Here is a 19737-nt window from a genome sequence, read left to right as displayed (position 1 = left end):
ACTTCCTGCTTGTTCTTTTCTTTTATCAGTTTCCAGTATGATCCAAAATTCATACGTACCATGGTGGGCTGTTCGATTCCTGATCTTGCTGATGATTCCCTTCCTTTTCTGCTTCACGAGAAAGGTCAATGGTATGTGGTAAGAGTTTGTGGATACCTCTTTTCATGGATTTAATAAAGTTCCCAGAGAAGGGAATAATGTGCAGGAAGATTCTGTTTTGAACCATCAGCAGAGCGGCAATAAAAGAGGATTAATACAGAAAGAAGCTTCTGAATTGTTGTTTCTGGATATTTGAAAGACCACCTCCTTGCCACATGAGACGGCCCCAAATCTGAGAGGAGGCTTTGTTATGTGTCCAAATCTGCCCCAAATCTGAGAAGAGGACCTGTTTTGTGTCCCAACCTTTCATGGAGTTGGGTGGGTGGATCCATGGAACAGGGCCAGAGGCGGTCCAACAATGAGGCGAATTAGGCAGTCGCCTGTGGTGCAAAACATACGGGGGCAAAGTTGAGACTGCTTTTTCTGTTGATTTGTTGTAAAACTTGGGCTTGTCTACACAGTATTCAATGCTTGAGACTGGATTATTTTTAGGGGTCACAAAAATGGGGCCTGGAGGCTGCATGTAACTCCTGGTCCACACTGCACCCACGCATGAGCTAGATAGTAAATAGTAAGGAAAACAGCTCTGTGGTTTCATTCCTGATAGCCCTTTCTTTTCTATGTCTTCTTTAGAACCATCAGAAGAAGACCAGGAAGAACTAGAGTCAGGAGAAAGAGAAAGAGAAAGGATACCACTTCAGAGCTGTGCTTCCCAAGCCCTTTCAATCACGGAACCCTCCAGAAGGCTCCCCCCACTCCTCGCCCCACAGAACCCTAACCGTGTCCCTGATTTTCCTGCAGAGCCCTAACTGTGTTGTGAGACTACGAAGCTCTTCCTTCTTTCATGTACTGCTATTTCCTCTGTGTTCTGTATCATGTTGGTTTGGAAATAAAGGGATTCAAATTTTGTTTTTAAAGCCGAGGTACATTGAATTTCAACAAGATCTTTATACTCTGGCACTGGCTTTAAAAAAGATTTTTTTAAAGATTTAAAAGATTTTTTTCATGAAACCTCTAGGATATTTTTAGCGCCCAGCCCAAAAACATCCTTGTTAAGATAAAGGAAAATGCACATTTGCTGAGATTTGTGTTGGGGACCCAATTGTTTTGTCTCTCTCTGCTCTGATTGGGCCTTTATATAAGATTTTCTCCTTGCTTTGTGGACTTCAAATCCACATGTCCCAAGCTTTGAGAGTCCCTCAAGGTGACTTTTTAATTCCCACTGGTTCCCACAGTTTCACCTACCTGCATTTGATATCATCTCACTGTTCTAGGGATTTTAAAATGTCTTCTAGGCAATTCTGTGGCATGCTTATTGGCAGATATTGTACTGGAAAAGCTAGAAAATCCCAAGAGATGACACTTTTTCATTTAAAAATTGTTCTCTTCCTGTGCTTTTTTCAGTCTCTGATTTTATTTCCATTTTCGGTGTTGCACTGCTTTGCTCTCTTCCTCAAGAATTTAGTTTGCTTTATAACATGCAATTCGTTTATTAAATGCTTTTAATGTCTTTGTACATCAGTAAAACCTGGCTAAAGAGTGTCTAGAATGGAAAGAGATAAAATAAAATACACCATATTTTTAACAATATTGTGGGTGAAACGACGTTTGTGTACATTGAGTAATCAGAAAGCAAAAGTGTCACTGTCTCCCCCACCCGTATGGATGGTTCTGGATTGTGAAGTACTTTGAAGTTTGGAATTCTGGCTAAGCGATGCTCAACCTGTTCAAGGAAAATTCTTCTGCAGGACTGAGCTGTGGCTGTGAGGGTAAAGAAAACCTTGTGTTTCCTAAGACACCAAGAAACTGGGCAATGAGTTATGTAGCAAGGCCTGGAGAAGGGTAGTTTGGCTTGTAAGAGGTAAAGGATGCCTAGAAACATTGACTTCAACCAGATTAATCAGCTTCCTGGACATTTCCCAGCACATGCACTTGACATATAACAGTAGTTAGAAACTTTAATTTAAGGAGCAAATACGCAAATACGAAAAAGGAACTAATCTTTACTGTAGGAACTCCATTCTGAGAGAGGAAAGTTACTCAGAATTGTGTGAATCTAACCTAGCTACATCTTGGAAGATCAAAAAAGGACTCATGGGAAGAAGAACTGGTGGAGAAACGTCCCTAAGGATATTGGTTTGCATCACAGAGGGGTCAGGATAGGGAGACAGAGAAGGAGGATGACTCAAACTATCTAACCGTGTTAGTGCTGTCCACTGTGAGGCACTCTTCACCCTTCCGTGCCAAGCGTTGTTGCACTTCCAACAGAAGCCACTCCTGACCAAGTACTATACTTGTATACTATACCAACTTGTGATTACTGGATCTTTTTTTCTTCCAATTCTGGTTTGTCAGCATAAGAGCCACAAGTCATCTCCTAGAATTACAGAAGGAGAAGGAAATCTGCCTTTTGAAAGAGAGTTGGCCTGCCCTTCTGCTCCTCCAGGCATCTCCCCCTTCTATAGCTGCAGGCCTCGTCTTTCAGGAAAGCACAGCACTCTCCTCCATTGTGCCAGTTGGCATGTTTCTCTCACTATAGGAACCTTAGGAAGTCCATTTGTATCTAGAAGAAGAACCAATTTATCACAGCATCCCTCCCATAGGTTTCTTGTGTGTTCACATTCCATGTCCAAGTAGAACTTAAAAAGGGCTCGGGCTGTGGCGCAGGCTGGAGAGCAGCTGCAATGAATCACTGCAATGAATCACTCTGACCAGGAGGTCATGAGTTCGAGGCCCGCTCTGAGCCTATGTTTGTTTGTATTTGTTATATGTTAAAAGGCATTGAATGTTTGCCTATATGTGTAATGTGATCCGTCCTGAGTGTGATGCCTCATGGGCCTTGTAGTCCCGCTCCTAGTGTCACTGTGGCTGATGAAGATGCTGGGGAAGATGAAAACATGGGGTTTTCTCCGGATCAACAACAGCTGGGATCCTTCCAGATGCCTGATGTTGATGTTCCTGCTCAGGAGCCCATTAAAACCGGCCTTGAACAGCTCTCCTCTCCCTTCGCTAGGAGACAATCCTTTGCTGCAGACGGGGGAGTTAAAGAGCGGGTTCGCAGGAGTTTGAGAATTGCTGCCAAACAAGACACTGATTAGCCATGCTTCCCCTGGGAAAATCCAGTGAGTCTCACATCTGCTAAGTTGGGTTTCGTTTCCCATTCTCTGGGGAAAGAGGACGCTGGACATCTGTTTGGTGGGAAACGAGACCCAGATAAAAGTACCAGGCACGGTTGGCTCCGTGCGGAGACAACAGGTCAGCTTCGGGAGTGAATTCATGTTTCCAGCCTAGTGTGGACTTCGCTAAGTCCGCAAATCCAGTTTCCTTGCCTCGTCTATCCAAGCCTCCAAGAATTGCCTTGCTTTGCTCCTAGTCACGGATTTTGTTCTTAGAATCAAGTTTTGGATTGCCTTGCCTCGTTCCTAGCTACGGATCCTGATTCCTAGATTCAAGCCTTGTTTCCAGCCTCCTTGTGGATTTACCTTGTACCTTGAAAGACTCTGGACATTTCCCCACACTATTGCCTGGCAATAGTGTGTGTTTCGGTTTATTGGATTTTATCTTTGAACTCTAATATCATTTATTGGACAAACTATTTCTGGACTATATTTGGCCTCATTTGAAAGGTCTGCTTCTGGACTATATTTTCTACTTGTTTTTATTATTCTTATATACTTCTTTAATAAAGATATTAGATAGTTATTGGCCTCCGTGTATGGTTCTTGGTGCTCCGCTGCCTAGGGTCTGACACTGAGTCCCCTTCGGGGTGAGAAGGGCGGAATATAAATGCTGTAATTAAACAAATAAAATAAATTAAAAAGGCCACTTTTGGAGGGACAGCTCTCAGAATCTCTGTTTTGGAATACAGCTCCCAGAATCCCCTCTCTCCAATGTAACTATGTAGTGTCCTGCTCTCTTAGATGCAGCCCAGTCCTTTGTTTTCTTTCTATGGTGTAGGAAAAACCCCTTCCTGGGTTTGTATTAAGAGGAACTGCGGATAAACCAGTTGGTTATATTGTGTTCATTGGCAATCATGGTCTGGGATTTGGCTCACAACACATGGGCAAGGATCCTTGACATTGGGCAGGAATGGCGCATGGTGTCCACTGGTTGGAGGAGGAAGTCTTAGAAGCTGAAACCCAATTAAGATGCAAACTGATGAGAAACAATTAAGATGCAAACTGATGAGAAACAACGCCTTCTCACCCCTGGCCCCACATTGCAACTCTTTGACTATTTTTAAGCATTGGTTTACAAGAAAGGCACAGAGGAGGCAAAACAAAGCCGGATGCGGTCAGCTGCGCATTGGGGCTTGAAACCATGCCTTTGGTGTGGCCAAGCAGGGCCAGGAGCCTCTAGCTTGAGCAGTGCGCCTGGCTGGAGGTGTGGAGCTGGGGGCTGGTGCGCAGAAGGGAAAGGAGGTGATGCAGTTCCGGCCTTGGTCTTGGCTGCTGAGGCTTCTTGCAGGTGAGCTGGACAGCCCTGGCTCTGTCTGGAGGGAAAGCAAGGCGGAGGAGGATCGGAGGAGCAGCGCTGGAGGTATCTGGGCATCTTGGCTGAGGATGGGGTCCAAGGCCTTGGTTGCAGGTTTGGTGTTTTCACTTCTCACCACCCTGCATCCCATTATCACTGCTCTCCTATGATGGTTTTCCCTCAGCTTCTTTATGTAGATCAGGACTATTTCCGGTGCTTGGAGGACCATCTAGAGATTCTTGAAAACTTTAATGGTCCTCCTACACCCTGATGGCATTCTCTGTTGCGTCTGAGGATATTGCACCACTGATAAGCTTTCAATCTGCTGTCAATCTATGGCAACCCAATGGGTTTTTTAAGGCAAGAAATAAACCCTACATGATCTGGGATATGTCGGCAATGTCCCATCAGAATACGAAGTAGGGATGCTGATGCTTAGCGTCCAAGGTCAGGCTAGATTTGGTGCTTTTAGGGCATTTAAGTTGATCTACAAACAGAGGAGAGGCTTTGTTTCCTATTTCTGAGTAGCAGAAGTGAAACATCACTTTCAAGGGGAAAATGGTGGCTACTGTCATGGTTTGCAAAGACACTGTGCTATATGTGTGTTACCTGGAAAATGAAGTGCATGGAGCTGATTGGTTGAGCCTGCAAAGACCTGGGAATTGATTTGATACTGTTTCTGTTCTGCTGCTGTAGAACCACTTTGAACAAGTTTTTTTTTCAGTGCTGACTAAGCACTGCTGGAGAAAAGAGCTGTGTACTCAGAGAGGCCTTGCTATTTTTGAAGCCCGTTTGCTGCTGAGAAGAGAGGGTGAAGAAGCAGGACTGTATCCTTCACTGAAGCAGATCTGTGGACTGGGACGGGACTGTTTATGACGGTGGACTTCTGTCAGCAATCACAGAAAGACCATTGTGAATAACACTGTTCTTTTGATCTCTTGGAATTAGTAAAATTCCTGTATTTCATTTTTTTGTTCTGCAAACCTGAGTGGTACGTCATTGTTCTGCGGGTGACTCTGGGTCGCGGGCACACGTAAGAGCTTCCATTCGTCATCAACAATCCACAATAGCTTCTACTGCAGTCCAACAGCCAGTTTGAAGAAGCAGATATTTTGTCATTCTCCGTTCTTTTGAGGACCCTTGGCTTTTATGTCTTTTGCAAATTTCTGGAGACTTCATGAGACTACAGTATTTGTTGGCTGTCTCCCATCTTTCCAAAGTTATTTCTGTCACTCCTTGATCTCTCCCACCTTCTGTCCCCTTTGTTTGCATTCCCTCATTGGAGTGTGGAGCTAACATTTCTTTCTTTTCACCTCTTTCAGTGCCATTTGCAGTTCTTTATTGGATGGGGCCCTTTGCAGGTAAGAATAAGGAATGAGTAAATGCCATTACCCCAACTGAGGGTTGTGAGAACTCAGGAGGGCCTCACCCTGGGTCTTGGGGACTTCTTGGGGTCTTTGATTGAGGGGAGGAGTCCCTGGGTGAGACCACTGGTTTGAAAGGTACAAATAGATATACTTTCCTCATTACCTAGGTTTGGTATTTCTTTTTCGTTGAGGTCTGAAGGAGAGGACCAAAGGACACCTCTTTCCCCTTTTCAGGTTCACAGGGAGAAGCATCTCTTCCAGCCCCAACACTCTCCTTGTCCACCCCGTACAGCACATTTGTAAGCAACGAGTTCATCTGGTTCAATTGCGAGCCCCCAGCAGGACAGACGGCATTTTGGTTCTCTCTCTCTCGAATGAACGGACCAAGTCAATGGACTACATACAAGGAACACACAAGAAAATCTTTGGATATCCTCGCAACAGATCTGAAATCAAAGGAAACTTTTGATTGCGTTTACAAAACCAAAGATAACGGAGGAAGAACTTTGCAGTCTCCAAGGAGTAACAGCATAGCCATCTCCATTATAAGTAAGGTCTTTGGTTTTTTGATGAATGAGTTCACAATGTTCGCCTGGTCTGAAGGCTCCACATTTCTTGGGGTTCTTTTTTGGCACCTGAAGGAAGCCGGTGGAGGAGGGGGGCAGGGTGAAGGGATCCCCAGTTTCTAAGTTTGGTTCTGAAGGGAAAAAAAGTGTCCTTCAGTAATATACATACATTTCAATTGTATATATACACTTCTCAAAGCTCTTTGTTAGTGTGTTTCTATGAAATTTGAAGTATCAACATTTAATAATTTTTTAACTGGTCGAAATGGTTTTCTCTCTTTCTTTTTTGTGGGGAGCTGCAGAGCGTCCTCTGTCTCCGGTTCTCTCCCTGGATCCTCAGCACCCCTTTTACATCCCGGGAGAAGAGCTCAGCCTGAACTGCGCGGCTCCAGAGGGACAAGATGTGGCCGGATACAGATTCTTCGAAGTGGCACAAAGCCTGCCAGGTTGGAAAATATTCCTTGAAGGGAAAGAACCCCACAAAGCTTTCCAAGTGGGTGAAATCACTAATGGGACTTATGTCTGCATGTATTGGATTCTGACCCCAGATGGGCGGCAGATTCATTCCCAGAAAAGCAGCACTGTCTCCATCGTGGTGAGAGGTGAGTGAGTCCCTGTCCCCAGAAAAGCTTCTCTTTACAACCACTCCACTGTTTGTTTCTGGTAGAGGTAGTAGTCCCCTTCAAATGTTTTTGAACTGCAACACCCAACTGTCCCAGCTAGTATAGTCACTTGTAAGGAATTCTGGATGTCATTTGGAGAGACACAAGATCCCCACCTTAGCCCTGTTTACTTTATTGTTCTCTTTCTGTTATTTCTTCTTTACAACTCTAGGTAGGACAAGTGAAATGGAAGGAAAAGTAAACATTCACTAAAACCTATTTCCCCCAGAAAAGATCTGGTGTCAGATCTCTGGTTCTCCATGCAGATATCTGGTTCAGGCAGGGCTTTTGTTCAAAGCCACAGAATGATGCTCACCGAGCCATTTTAGCTCTACCGATGGAGCTGAGATTGGAGACACCAACCAGGGGTCTCTGAATTTCTCCGAATTCAGAGATGCCCCTTCCAAGGTCTCTCTGAGCATTTGCCTACAAGCTGAGCCTAACCACACAGGGGAATATACCTGTAGGTATGAAGAAAACATGAGTGGCAGGTGGATCTTGTCTCCCTGGAGCCAGAAGCTCAACATCACAGGTGAGTCCTTTTGGGGAGCTTTATACCGAAAGGGTATTCTTGTTATTGCATTTTACTTGAAATGGCGATGAAGGGAGGAGAAAACCCAGGTGCCTTCAAGAAGCCCAGACTGCTACACATAAGGTGTTGCAAAGGAAACAGGGCAGTGGTTGTGGAATATTATCAATCTGGATTGTGGGCTCCATTAATCTGGATTAGACCCTTGTTCTATGGGATGCTAGTTCCAGTCTTTAATGCTACTTCTTTTTCTTTCTATTATAATCACTTGCATCTTACCTTTGAGAATGACCTTCATATGAGCAGTGATGCCTACATGAATGGGATGGGGAAACCACTTCAGGTTTAGTCCAGACTTTAAAGGAGCTTTCCAAACTGTTGGATTCTATGCTCTGTAGTTTCAACATGTCCCTTAAAGCAGATCAATTGTTCCATTGATCTCATAGTCATCAGCAGATCCAAATTATTTCTTGGAAGGCATATAGGAACGTTCTTTGTTTTAGACAAGAACTGGAGGCATGATGCTTTGTTGGGTATTTTAACTGTTAAGTTGAAGGGTTTTATTCACCTATCTCAAAATTTCATGGAAAGGCTAGACATTAATTAAAACCTCCTCAGAGAAATAGTAAACATTTTACTTATTCTTTTCTTTCATCAGTTTCCAGTCCTGTGTCTGAATTTCCAGTTCATGCATTGTTTGTGGTTCCATTTATAGTCCTGTTGGTGATTCCTATTGCTTTCTGCTTCAGGAGAAAGATCTGTGGTATGTGATAAAGCTCTTCGCATGTTTTTAATAAGTTCCCAGACAGTTCCCCATATTCCTGAAATCAATCTCCTGGCTGGATTTGTTGGGAAATTTTCAAAAAAGGACACTTCCACCCACTTGTCTCTTTCTCTCTGAAAGCATCAACATCTCATCAAGAATGTGATCCAGGAGAAAACAAGAAGAATAAGAAGGAGCGTCAAAAGTCAAAATCCAAAGCACCAAGAGACCAAGACTTACAGGTAGGAATTGACAGATTGATGAGTTTAATTTTCTATAAGCCTCCCATTTCTGCACCAATTTTAATTATTTTTCAGTCCAACCACTCTGTCCGAAATTTCACATAATGTTTGCATGGGTTGATTTTTAACACTCATAATTGTAGGGTAAGTATTTGTTTTCCTAATTGGGACATTTTTGTGAGTGATTTCTTCCTTTAACTCATGTCTCTTTGGAGTCATAAAGTTGTTCTCGTGTGTATTTTATGAAGACATGCTCTTGATGCAGTGCGTTCCCTAAGTCAAACATTATGAAGAAGAAATACATGTGCATTCACACAAATGTATTTGTACTTTTACAGATGCTAGTGATAAGACCTTCCATGTATTAGCAATTTGTCTTTGAATATTTCATGCTGGTGATAAATGAAAAGAGGTCATAATTTCACATCATGGTTTATCTGTGAACTTCTAAAGAGTGTCCCTTGTCTTTTCCTGCTGAGTTTAAAAAATGACTATATCTGCATCCAATGTTTACTTTTTCCTTTGTCCTTTAATGGAAATAAACAACATTCCTCGAGTCCTTTGATAAATAAAAATAAATCCTCCCAGTTTGTAAACATTGCTCTAAATAAAAAGATGGATAGCTTACTAAAGTTTTATTCTTAAGGTCCAGCCCTTTGGACAGCTCCATAATGGCTCATTGACAAAGTCCAATACTACTTTGGATAGCTTTTGAAAGTCTTACTGATAAAGTTAATTACATTGGATACAGCACAAAAAGTCAAATTAGTAAATCTTAGTACTTTTGAGGGCGCTTAAAGTCCCATTGATTATATTAGATACTCATTGATAAAGTTCAACACCTTGGATAACTCTTAAAAACTCATTGATTAAGTTCAGCACTTTAGATAATTCCACAAAGTCCCATTGATCAAGTTCAGCACCACAGACAGCACCAAAAAGTCCCACTTATTAAGTTCATCACTTAGAGAGCTCCTTAAAGTCCCATTGTTTGAGGTCAGCATTCACTGGTAAAGTTTAGCACATTGGATAACTCTTTAAAAGTCCATTGATAATTCAGCACCTTAAATAGCTCCATAAAGCCCCCTTGATTAGGTTCAGCACCCTGGAGAGCTCCACTAAAGTTCTATTCGTTGGATTCAGTACAGATTTGTAAACTCCAGCTGCCTCTAGTCTGAGCAACTTCTTAATCAACTTCCCTTTGTCTCTATAGGATTCAGAGGTGGCCTATGCCCACCTCGCCTTCCTGTCTGCTCCTCTTTGTTCTGGACCAGCGATGGAGAGTACAGTCCCACATGCCCAAGAGAAAGAAGTCATGTACAGTGGAATTCACATCAACAAAATAAAGAATTAACAGAAAGCATCTAAAACCTAGGATCCTGATGTTGCAACCCAACAGGATAGATTGTTTTGGCAAAAATGAAGAAAAGGAGAAGAGAACGTGTTAACCAAAAGTCCATCCTTGTTGTGTTTATCTGCCATAGTTCACAATTAAGATGCATCCTAAAAAATTGCATCTGTGTGGGACTGAGTTTCACTTTCTCTTGCACACTCAGAATTTTTAAATCTTACATTGTTATCTCATTCTTCTACAGGCCCTTCTACAGAGATTCGGATCCACGTTTTTCTCAAATTTTGTATAACCTTAGGAATGGCATTTGGTCTCAGTGGGCACTCTTTTTGTATCTAGAGTGCCTACTTTTGTTGTTGTAGTAGTAGTATACTTTTTTCCAAAGCTTTTGTTGGCAGTTGTTGTTGTAATGATTTCTTTGTCATCTCACTTTGTGTTGTCTTGAATTGGCCCAATTTATAAAGCCATTTGGTATTATTTGTTTCGACCCTGTTCCATATATCATCCAGTCTTTTCTTGGCTCTATCTGCAGATTCGATCAGAAACTCAAGTTTAACATCACAGCTTTTTTCCAGTGAAAGTGACCTTGTTTTTAACAATCAGATAGCCAGCAGAAAGAGAATCGAAGGCTATGCCTAGTGCACAAGTCTCACAGTGTTTCAATTAACACAATCACTTGACTTGACTGACTAAAAGAACAATTAAAATGACAAGTATTAAAGGAACAAATGTGAAAAAAGAAAAAGTGGATGAATGGAAAAACACACACTCTCCATCCATCTGCCACTGGCCTGGCCCATCTGTCAAATTTTAAAATGCAATGTGTCCAAAAGTTTTCCCATGTCTATTATATTATATTAATTATATTATATTATATTATATTATAATATTATTATATTATATATAATATATAAACATTTTTTGGGGCTCCATGAGAAAATTTGGCTTCAAAAAGGGCTCTGTGGCTGAAAAAGCTTGAGAACCCCTGCTCTTGAGGTTCAACTGAGCCCCTCCAAGTGACTTTGGGGTTCCCATAAATTCTCAAATGGAGGTGCAGATTCATGAAAAACATTGCACATTCATTCCTTTGCTTTCTCACAGCAACTCTTTGGCTATTTTTAAGCACTGGTTCACATGAAAGGCCAGGAGGAGGCAGAACAAAGCAGGATGAGGTCTGCTGCACCACGGAGCTGGAAACCACGTCTTTAGTGTGGCCAAACGCAGCCAGGAGCCTATATTCTGAGAAGTGCATTTGTTTGGAGGTGTGAATATTTGTGTGTGTGTGGGGGGGATGGTTGGCGGAGGCGATCCAGTTCCTGTCTTAGTCTCTGCTGTCAGGGTATCTTGCAGATCAGATCAGAGGACCAGCATCAGGGGCCTCAAATCCTCCTGGTTTAGGATGGAGCCCATGGCCTTGGTGGCAGGTATAGATTTTTTTTTATTTCTCATAGTTGTCTTTTTCCTTTCCTACATCCCAGCATCTCACTCCTCATTTCCCATAGCTTTTCACTTATTTTTAAACATCTAAATCATGGTAGGCTCTGTCTGGGGCTTGGAGAATCATCAGGGTTACTTCAAGATTCTGGTGGCCTTTACTGTACGCTGATGACAGCCTTTTTGAGGAACCAGAAGTCAAGCTTTGCCATTCTCTGTTGATCCTGCAGCCACTGTGTGTGGGTGTGTTTTCAGATATACTGTCAATGTATGGCAACCCCGTGAAGTTTGCCGTGTTTTCTTAGGCAAGGAATCCTCAGAGGTACAGTAGAGTTTCACTTATCCAACATAAACGGGCCGGCAGAATGTTGGATTAGCGAATATGTTGGATAATAAGGAGAGATTAAGAAGAAGCCTATTAAACAAAGCCTAGATTAAGGAGAAACATGAAATTAGGTTATGATTTTACAAATTAAGCACCAAAACATCATGTTATACAACAAATTTGGCAGAAAAAGTAGTTCAATATGCAGTAATGCTACGTAGTAATTAATGTATTTACGAATTTAGCACCAAAATATCATGATGTATTGAAAACATTGACTACAAAAATGTGTTGGATAATCCAGAATGTTGGATAAGTGAATGTTGGATAAGTGAGACTCTACTGTAGTTTTGCAAGTTCTTTTGCTTCAAGTCTACATCACTTGGTCTTTGTTGGCAATTTTCCATCCTTTCTGTTGCTTTGTTTGTCCTCCTTGATACCTAACTCCTTTCAACTCTTCTTCTGTTCTTTTTGTCAATCTCAAGAACCAGCTCCTTTCCACAGCCATTTTCTCTCTTTCTGGTCCATGCCTTCCTCTTCCCCCAACAGATGGCCATCCAGCCTCTGCTTCAAAGCCTCCAAAGAAGGAGCCTCCACCACACCCTGAGGCAGAGAGTTCCACTGCTGAACAGCTCTCACAGTGAGGAAGTTCTTCCTAATGTTCAGGTGGAATCTCCTTTCCTGTTGTTAGTTCTGCCTCCTAGACTTTGCTCAATCCCTCAAAGAATCCAAGACTTGGAAGATGCCCCATCCTGTCCAACCCCTTCTGCCGTGCAGGAAGACACAATTCAAGCCCTCCCACCAGATGACCACTCAGCCTTTGTCAAAATTCCTCCAGGGAAGGAGACTCCACAGTTGAGCAGCTGTAATTGTTAAGAAGTTTCTCCTAATATTTAAGTGAAATCTCTTTTCCTGACATTTGAACCCATTTCTCTGTGTCATAGTCTCTAAAGGTAAAGGTTTTCCCCTGATGTTAAGTCCAGTCATGTCTGACTCTGGGGGTTGGTGCTCATCTCCATTTCTAAGCCGAAGAGCCGGCGTTGTCCATAGACACCTCCAAGATCATGACTGCATGGAGCGCCGTTACCTTCCCGCCGGAGCGGTACCTATTGATCTACTCACATTGGCATGTTTTCGAACTGCTAGGTTGGCAGGAGCTGGGGCTAACAACGGGAGCTCTCTCCGCTCCCGGGATTTGAACCTGGGACCTTTTGGTCTGTAAGTTCAGAGCTTTAACACACTTCGCCACTGGGGCGAAGTCTCTAGAAGAGCAGAAAACAAGTTTGCCCCTTTCTCAATATGATATCCTTTCAAATACTTAAATGAAGCTGTCATGTTCCTCCTCAACCTTCTCTTCTCCAAGCTAAAGATACCTTCCTGATCTTTGACCATTTTGGTGGTCCTTCTCTGGACGCCTTCCAGCTTGTCCATATCCTCCTTGGACTGTGGTGCCTAGAACAGAACACAGGATTATTCCAGGTGAGGTCTGATCCCAGCCGAATAGAGTGGGACGATTCCATCCCTTGATCTATTCACTATCCCTGATGCTGCCCAGAACCTCTTTAGGTCCCTCCTTCTGTCCCTTTTGTCTACTCTAACTGAGTAGAGTATGGCAGATATAGCTGGATAAACTCCTTTCTTTCTTCTTGTTTTCTTTTTCAGCAGCATTTTCATTTCTTTGCTGGACGTGGCCCTTTGCAGGTAAGAACCAGAAATTCATACCTGGGGCATAACCCCAATGTAGGTATGTAAAACCTCAGGAGGGCTTGCCCCTGTGTCCTGGGGCTTGGACCCCCCTTCTTGAGCCTCTGGTTAAAGGGGGGAATCCTTGGGTGAGACCTCTATCTTAAAAGATGCACGTAGGTCTCCTTTCCTTTACTGAAGCTGCGTGTTTCTTTTAAAGTGGAGATCAGAAGGAGAGGGCAAAAGGACATTTTTTTTCCTTTCTCAGGTTCGCTTGTACAGCGAGATGCATCTCTTCCAGCGCCTACACTCTCCTTATCCCCAAAATTCAGCATCTTTTTCAGAGGAGAGTGGATCTGGCTGGAATGCAAAGCCCCAGCAGGACAGACTGGATCATGGTTTTACTTCTCTCGAATCAATGAACAAAATCAATGGACTTTATACAAGAAGTTGAGAAATAGTTCGTTGCAGATCTCCACAACAGAGCTGAAGCCAAAGGAATCTTTTACTTGCTTTTACGAAGGAGAAAGCAAGGCAGGAAGACATTCTCGGGCTTCAAAGAGTAACCGTGTGACCTTCTCCATCATTGGTAAGCTTCTCCTTTGGTGGCGAATGAACTCCCTTGTTCACAATGCTTGTCTGGTCAAGAAGCTACACATTTGTCAGGGGAATGTCTCCAAACGGAGAGCCCTTTCACCAGTTGAGGGAAGGGGGTTGGGGAGGGCAAGCTGAAAGGCAGGATCACCAGCTTCCAAGCTTATTTATTTATTTTATTTACAGTTTTTATATTCTGCCCTTCTCACCCCAAAGGGGATTCAGGGCGGATCACATTACACATATAAGGCAAACATTCAATGCCTTAACATAGAACAAAGACAGAGACAAACGCAGGCTCCGAGCTGGCCTCAAACTCATGACCTCTTGGTCAGAGTGATTTGTTGCAGCTGGCTGCAGCTGGCTGCTCACCAGCCTGCGCCACAGCCCGGGCCTGTAGGATCAAAAACTTGGCTCTGTAGGATCAAAAGGTGTCCTTCCACAGCATTCTTATGATCCTAAGGCATCGCTTCTCAAGGGATTTAGTTGGTGTGTTTCCATGAGAATTTGGGGTGTCCATATGTGATCACTTTGTTGCCTAAATGGCCCTATGTTTTTTTTCCTTCTTTTTTTGTGGGGAGCTGCAGAGCGTCCTCTGCCTCCCGTCCTGTCCCTGGACCCTCAGCACCCCTTTTACATCCTGGGAGAAGAGCTCAGCCTGAACTGCAAGGCTCCTAAAGGACAGGCCGTTGTGATCTACAGATTCTTCAAGGATGAACAAGGCCTGCGACTTAGGGAACTCTTCCTTGAACACAAAGGGCTTCACAAAACTTTACAAGTGGGTGAAAATACACCTGGCCAGTATGTCTGCATGTACTGGATGCTGACCCAGGACAGGCGGCAGATTCAGTCCCTTAAAAGCAACACAGTCTCCATAGCTGTGAGAGGTGAGCAGGTCCGTTTGTGACGGGAAGGGGTTGCCATGGTCTCATTGACTTCATGGGAAGCAAAGAAAGAAGGCTGCCTGAGAATGGCATGGGATAAATAATAGCATTTTTTTCATATCCCAGCCTTCTTAGACTGGAGAAAGAACTCAAGTGGGCCTATGTGTGTAAACCCTTTTATTGAGTTGGAATGGGATTTCATTTTGATTATACTGTTATTGGGGTTGTTATATGTCTTTCGAGCTGTGTGGCCATGTTCCAGAAGTATTCTTTCCTGATGTTTCACGCACATCTATGGCAGGCATGCTCACAACCTCTGAGGATGCTTGCCATAGATGTGGGCGAAACGTCAGGAGAGAATACTTCTGGAACATGGCCACACAGCCAGAAAGACATACAACAACCCTGTGATCCCGGCCATGAAAGCCTTCGACAACACATACTGTTATTATTTCATCTTTGCACTTTATAGGCCTGACTAACACCATGTCACTTAGACAAAGACTGGTAGGAGATGCAAAATTGGAAAAGGGGAAGAGAAAGCAGTAATCAAACCTCTCTTTTCCTTAAAAAACAAAACTTACCATTATTACATCTGTAGAAGCAGAAATTGTGAAGTGAGAATTTATTAGTGAAAGGTGCAAGACTGCTTTAAAGCTCGATCTCGTGCTTGGTTCATCTGATAAGAGCTAATAGGCTTAAGATGCTATTCGAGGGGTATGGGGGGGTGTTATGTCATGAAATATCTGGGGGAACAGGATACCTTCAGAATCTGGATTTTTTGTCACACTGGCTGTCAAAATATGAATGAAGAAAGGATAGGGATTCATAGGAAAGTGTGGTGGTGGAAGCACTTCTAAAGAAATACTGCATTGGAAGGTGACAGGTTTTATTGGATTGTTGGGGTGGAGTGAGAATATTAACATGACCAAGCCCAGATTCTTAAAATCACAAGACTCCATAACTGATGATGTGGGATCCTAGTATCAGATCTGCTGCTCTCAATGAAGTTACGAATGGAGGCTTTTGTTCAAACCCATGGATCCATGACCACAGCTCCGTCTTAGCATTTCCTGATGATGGTTTCTTGATGATTGCTCACCAGATCCTCCCCCGACTCCTGAGCTGAAGGTGGATCCTCCATCTGGGCAGGTCTCTGAAGGGCACACCCTGCTTATCACTTGTTCATTCAATGGGAGCCACACAGGGAAGAGTTTCCATTTCTACAAGGATGGAGTTGAGATTGGGGCCACCAACCAAGCATCTATGCATTGTTCCAAAGGGCCTGGAGGTGCCTCTTCCAACATCTCTCTGAGCATCTGCCTACAAGCACAGCCCAACCACACCGGGGAATTTGCCTGCAGGTATGAAGAAAACATGAGTGGCAGGTGGATTATGTCTCCCTGGAGCCAGAAGGTCAAGGTCACAGGTGAGTCCTTTTTGGGAGGGAGGCAGCATTGCTACGTAGTCGAGAGTGCTTTCTTCTCAAATGGGATTCTATTTTGTAGTTTTTGTTTGAAGTTAAAGAACATGATAAAGATAAAGGGAGGAAAAAGTTGGGTTCACTCAGGTGGCATTTACTGCTACACTTAGGGCGTTGCAAAGGAAGGGACTATGGCTGGGAATATTGACAATCTGGATCATGGGCTCCATACATCTGGATTATAAGTAAATATTTTGCCTGCTCCTTTTCCCCCTCAGTTTCCAGTATGATCCAAAATTCATACATACCGTGGTGGATTTTTCGGTTTTTAATTTTGTTGATGGTTCCTTTCCCTTTCTGCTTCACGAGAAAGATCAACGGTATGTAATAAAAGCTTGAGGGTACCTCTTTTCATGGTTTTAATAAAGTTATAATATAAGGGAGTAATGTGCAGGAAGATTCTGTTTTGAATCATCAACAGAGAAAAAAAAATAACGATTTGTTGTCAAAGGCTTTCATGGCCGGGATCACAGGGTTGTTGTATGTCTTTTGGGCTGTGTGGCCATGTTCCAGAAGTATTCTCTCCTGACGTTTCACCCACATCTATGGCATTCCATGCCTCACTGCCTCTGAGGATGCCTGCCATACATGTGGGTGAAACGTCAGGAGAGAATACTTCTGGAACATGGCCACACAGCCCGAAAGACATAAAATAATGATTATTGTAGAAAAAAAAACCTTTTGGACCACCTACTTGCCATATGAGTCTGCCTCAAATCTGAGATCCTGTTGTGTGCCCCAACATCTGATGGAGTTAGGTTGGTGGATCCACGGAGCAGGGCTTTCTCTGTAGCAGCCCCTCAATGGAAGAACTCCCTGCGCAAGGAAGTGAGGCTGGATACATCTCTTTTAAACTCCCACCATGCAGCCCAAAAGGGCTTTTCCACACAGTATTCAATGCTTGAGACTGGATTATTTTTAGGGGTCACAAAAATGGGGCCTGGAGGCTGCATATAACTCCTGGTCCACCTGCACCCGCGGATGAGCTAGACAGTAAATAGTAAGGGAAACAGCTCTGTGGTTTCATTCCTGATAGCCCTTTCCTTTCTATGTCTTCTTCAGAACCATCAAACGAACACCAGGAAGAACTGGAGTCAGGAGAAAGGGAGAGCATACCACTCCAAAGCCGTGGTTCCCAAACCTTTCCAATCACGGAACCCTCCAGAAGCCTCCCCCCACCCACTGCCCCACAGACCCCTAACCGTGTCCCTGATCTTCCTGCAGAACCTTAACTGTGTCCCTACGTGTTGTTGTGAGGCTACAAAGCTCTTCCTTCTTTCATGTACTGCTATTTCCGCTGTGTTTTGGAAATAAAGGGATTCAAATTTCGTTTATAAAGCTGAGGTGCATTGAATTTCAACAAGATCTTTATACTATGGGTCAGGGGTCATTCCCATCCTGTTTTAAGCAAGCGGTGGTAAAACCGCTACTAAAAAAGACCTCGTTAGACCCATCGGTTTGTGACAATTACAGACGAATCTCCAACCTCCCATTTCTGGGCAAGGTTCTGGAGCGGGTGGTTGCCACGCAGCTCCAGGGGTTTCTCGATGACACCGATTTTCTGGACTGCTCGCAGTCTGGCTTCAGGCCTGGGCACAGTACCGGGACGGCTCTGGTCGCCTTGGTGGATGACCTCCGCAGGGAACTGGACAGGGGGAGTGTGACCCTGCTGGTTCTCTTGGACATCTCAGCGGCTTTCGATACCATCGACCATGGTATCCTTCTGGGGCGGCTCTCTGGGATGGGGCTTGGTGGCACGGTTTTGCAGTGGCTCCAGTCCTTCCTGGAGGGCCGTTCCCAGATGGTGAAGCTGGGGGACACCTGCTCGGACCCCTGGCCATTGACCTGTGGGGTTCCGCAGGGGTCTATCTTATCCCCCATGCTATTTAACATCTACATGAAACTGCTGGGAGAGGTCATCCGGAGTTTTGGAGGGCGTTGCCATCTCTACGCAGATGACACGCAAATCCACTACTCGTTTCCATCTGATTCCAAGGAAGCCCCTCAGATGCTGAACCAGTGCCTGGCCGCTGTGGCGGACTGGATGAGGAGGAACAAGCTGAGAATCAATCCTGACAAGACAGAGGCCCTCCTGGTCAGTCGTGCGGCAGAACAGGGTATTGGGTGGCAACCTGTGCTGGACGGGGTTGCACTCCCCCTGAAACCACAGGTCCGCAGTTTGGGGGTCCTCCTGGATTCAGTGCTGACGCTTGAAGCACAGGTGTCGGCGGTGGCCGGGAGGGCCTTTGCACAACTCAAACTTGTGCGCCAACTGCGACCATACCTCGTGAAGTCTGACTTGATCACGGTGGTCCATGCTTTAGTTACCTCTAGACTGGACTACTGTAATGCGCTCTATGTGGGGCTTCCCTTGAAGACGGCCCGGAAATTACAATTGGTCCAACGCTCGGCTGCCAGATTAATAACGGGGGCAAGTTACAGGGAGAGATCCACTCCCTTGTTTAAGGAGCTCCACTGGCTGCCGTTCATTTTCCAGTCCCAATTCAAGGTGCAGACCATCACTTATAAAGCCCTAAACGGTTTGGGACCCACCTACCTCCGTGACCGTATCTCCTACCATAAACCTGCCCGATCTTTGCAATCATCCGGGGAGGCCCTTTTATCACCACTGTCTATATCCCAGGCCCGTCTTGTGAGTACAAGGGAGAGGGCCTTTTCCGCTGTGGCCCCCCGACTATGGAATTCACTACCCACTGAGATCAGGCAAGCTCCCACTCTGTTAGCTTTTAGGAAAGACTTGAAAACATGGCTCTTCCGCTGTGCTTTCGGTGAGTAATTTCTGTTATATATTTCTGTGTTACTCCCCCCTCAGCATTTATCCTCTAGACTGCCCTACTTTCATGTGTCCCTGTCCACAGTAGAGTACCCCTCTGTCCCTCTCACTCCGAGTTTTATCCTTGTGTCCATGCGGCCTGCCCTTGTTTTACTGTTTTTTGTTTTTTTTTTAATTTCTTGATGTAATGTCTATTATCATCTATTGTATTGCTTTTAATTGTATTATGAAATGTTGTTTTTATATGTTATTATATTGTATTGCTCTGGGCGTGGCCCCATGTTAGCCGCCCCGAGTCCCCGTTGGGGAGATGGTGGCGGGGTATAAATAAAGTTTTTATTATTATTATTATTATTATTATTATTATTATTATTATTATTATTATTACTACTATGGCACAGACTTTTACAAATGTTTAAAAAAAGATTTTAAATATTTTTTCATGGAACTCTATGATATTTTCAGCACCAGTCCCAAAAGCATTCTTG

At 44.0% G+C, this 19737-nt stretch overlaps 1 protein-coding gene across 1 annotated transcript; it reads left to right on the top strand.

The window, feature by feature from the left end:
* The first annotated feature begins 11451 nt into the window (after positions 1-11451).
* On the top strand, positions 11452-17784 carry LOC134292371 (Fc receptor-like protein 5). The gene is made up of 4 exons (XM_062957057.1): positions 11452-11476; positions 14676-14975; positions 16078-16401; positions 17518-17784. Exons 1-4 carry the CDS (start codon positions 11452-11454, stop codon positions 17685-17687), a joined length of 819 nt encoding a protein of 272 aa, XP_062813127.1. The 3' UTR covers positions 17688-17784.
* Positions 17785-19737: the final 1953 nt, after the last annotated feature.

The sequence above is a fragment of the Anolis carolinensis genome, chromosome 6, assembly GCF_035594765.1.
Source record: "Anolis carolinensis isolate JA03-04 chromosome 6, rAnoCar3.1.pri, whole genome shotgun sequence".
NCBI lineage: Eukaryota > Metazoa > Chordata > Lepidosauria > Squamata > Dactyloidae > Anolis > Anolis carolinensis.
The sequence above is the reverse complement of the archived record's forward strand: the minus strand, read 5'-3'. Positions and strand labels throughout refer to the sequence as shown.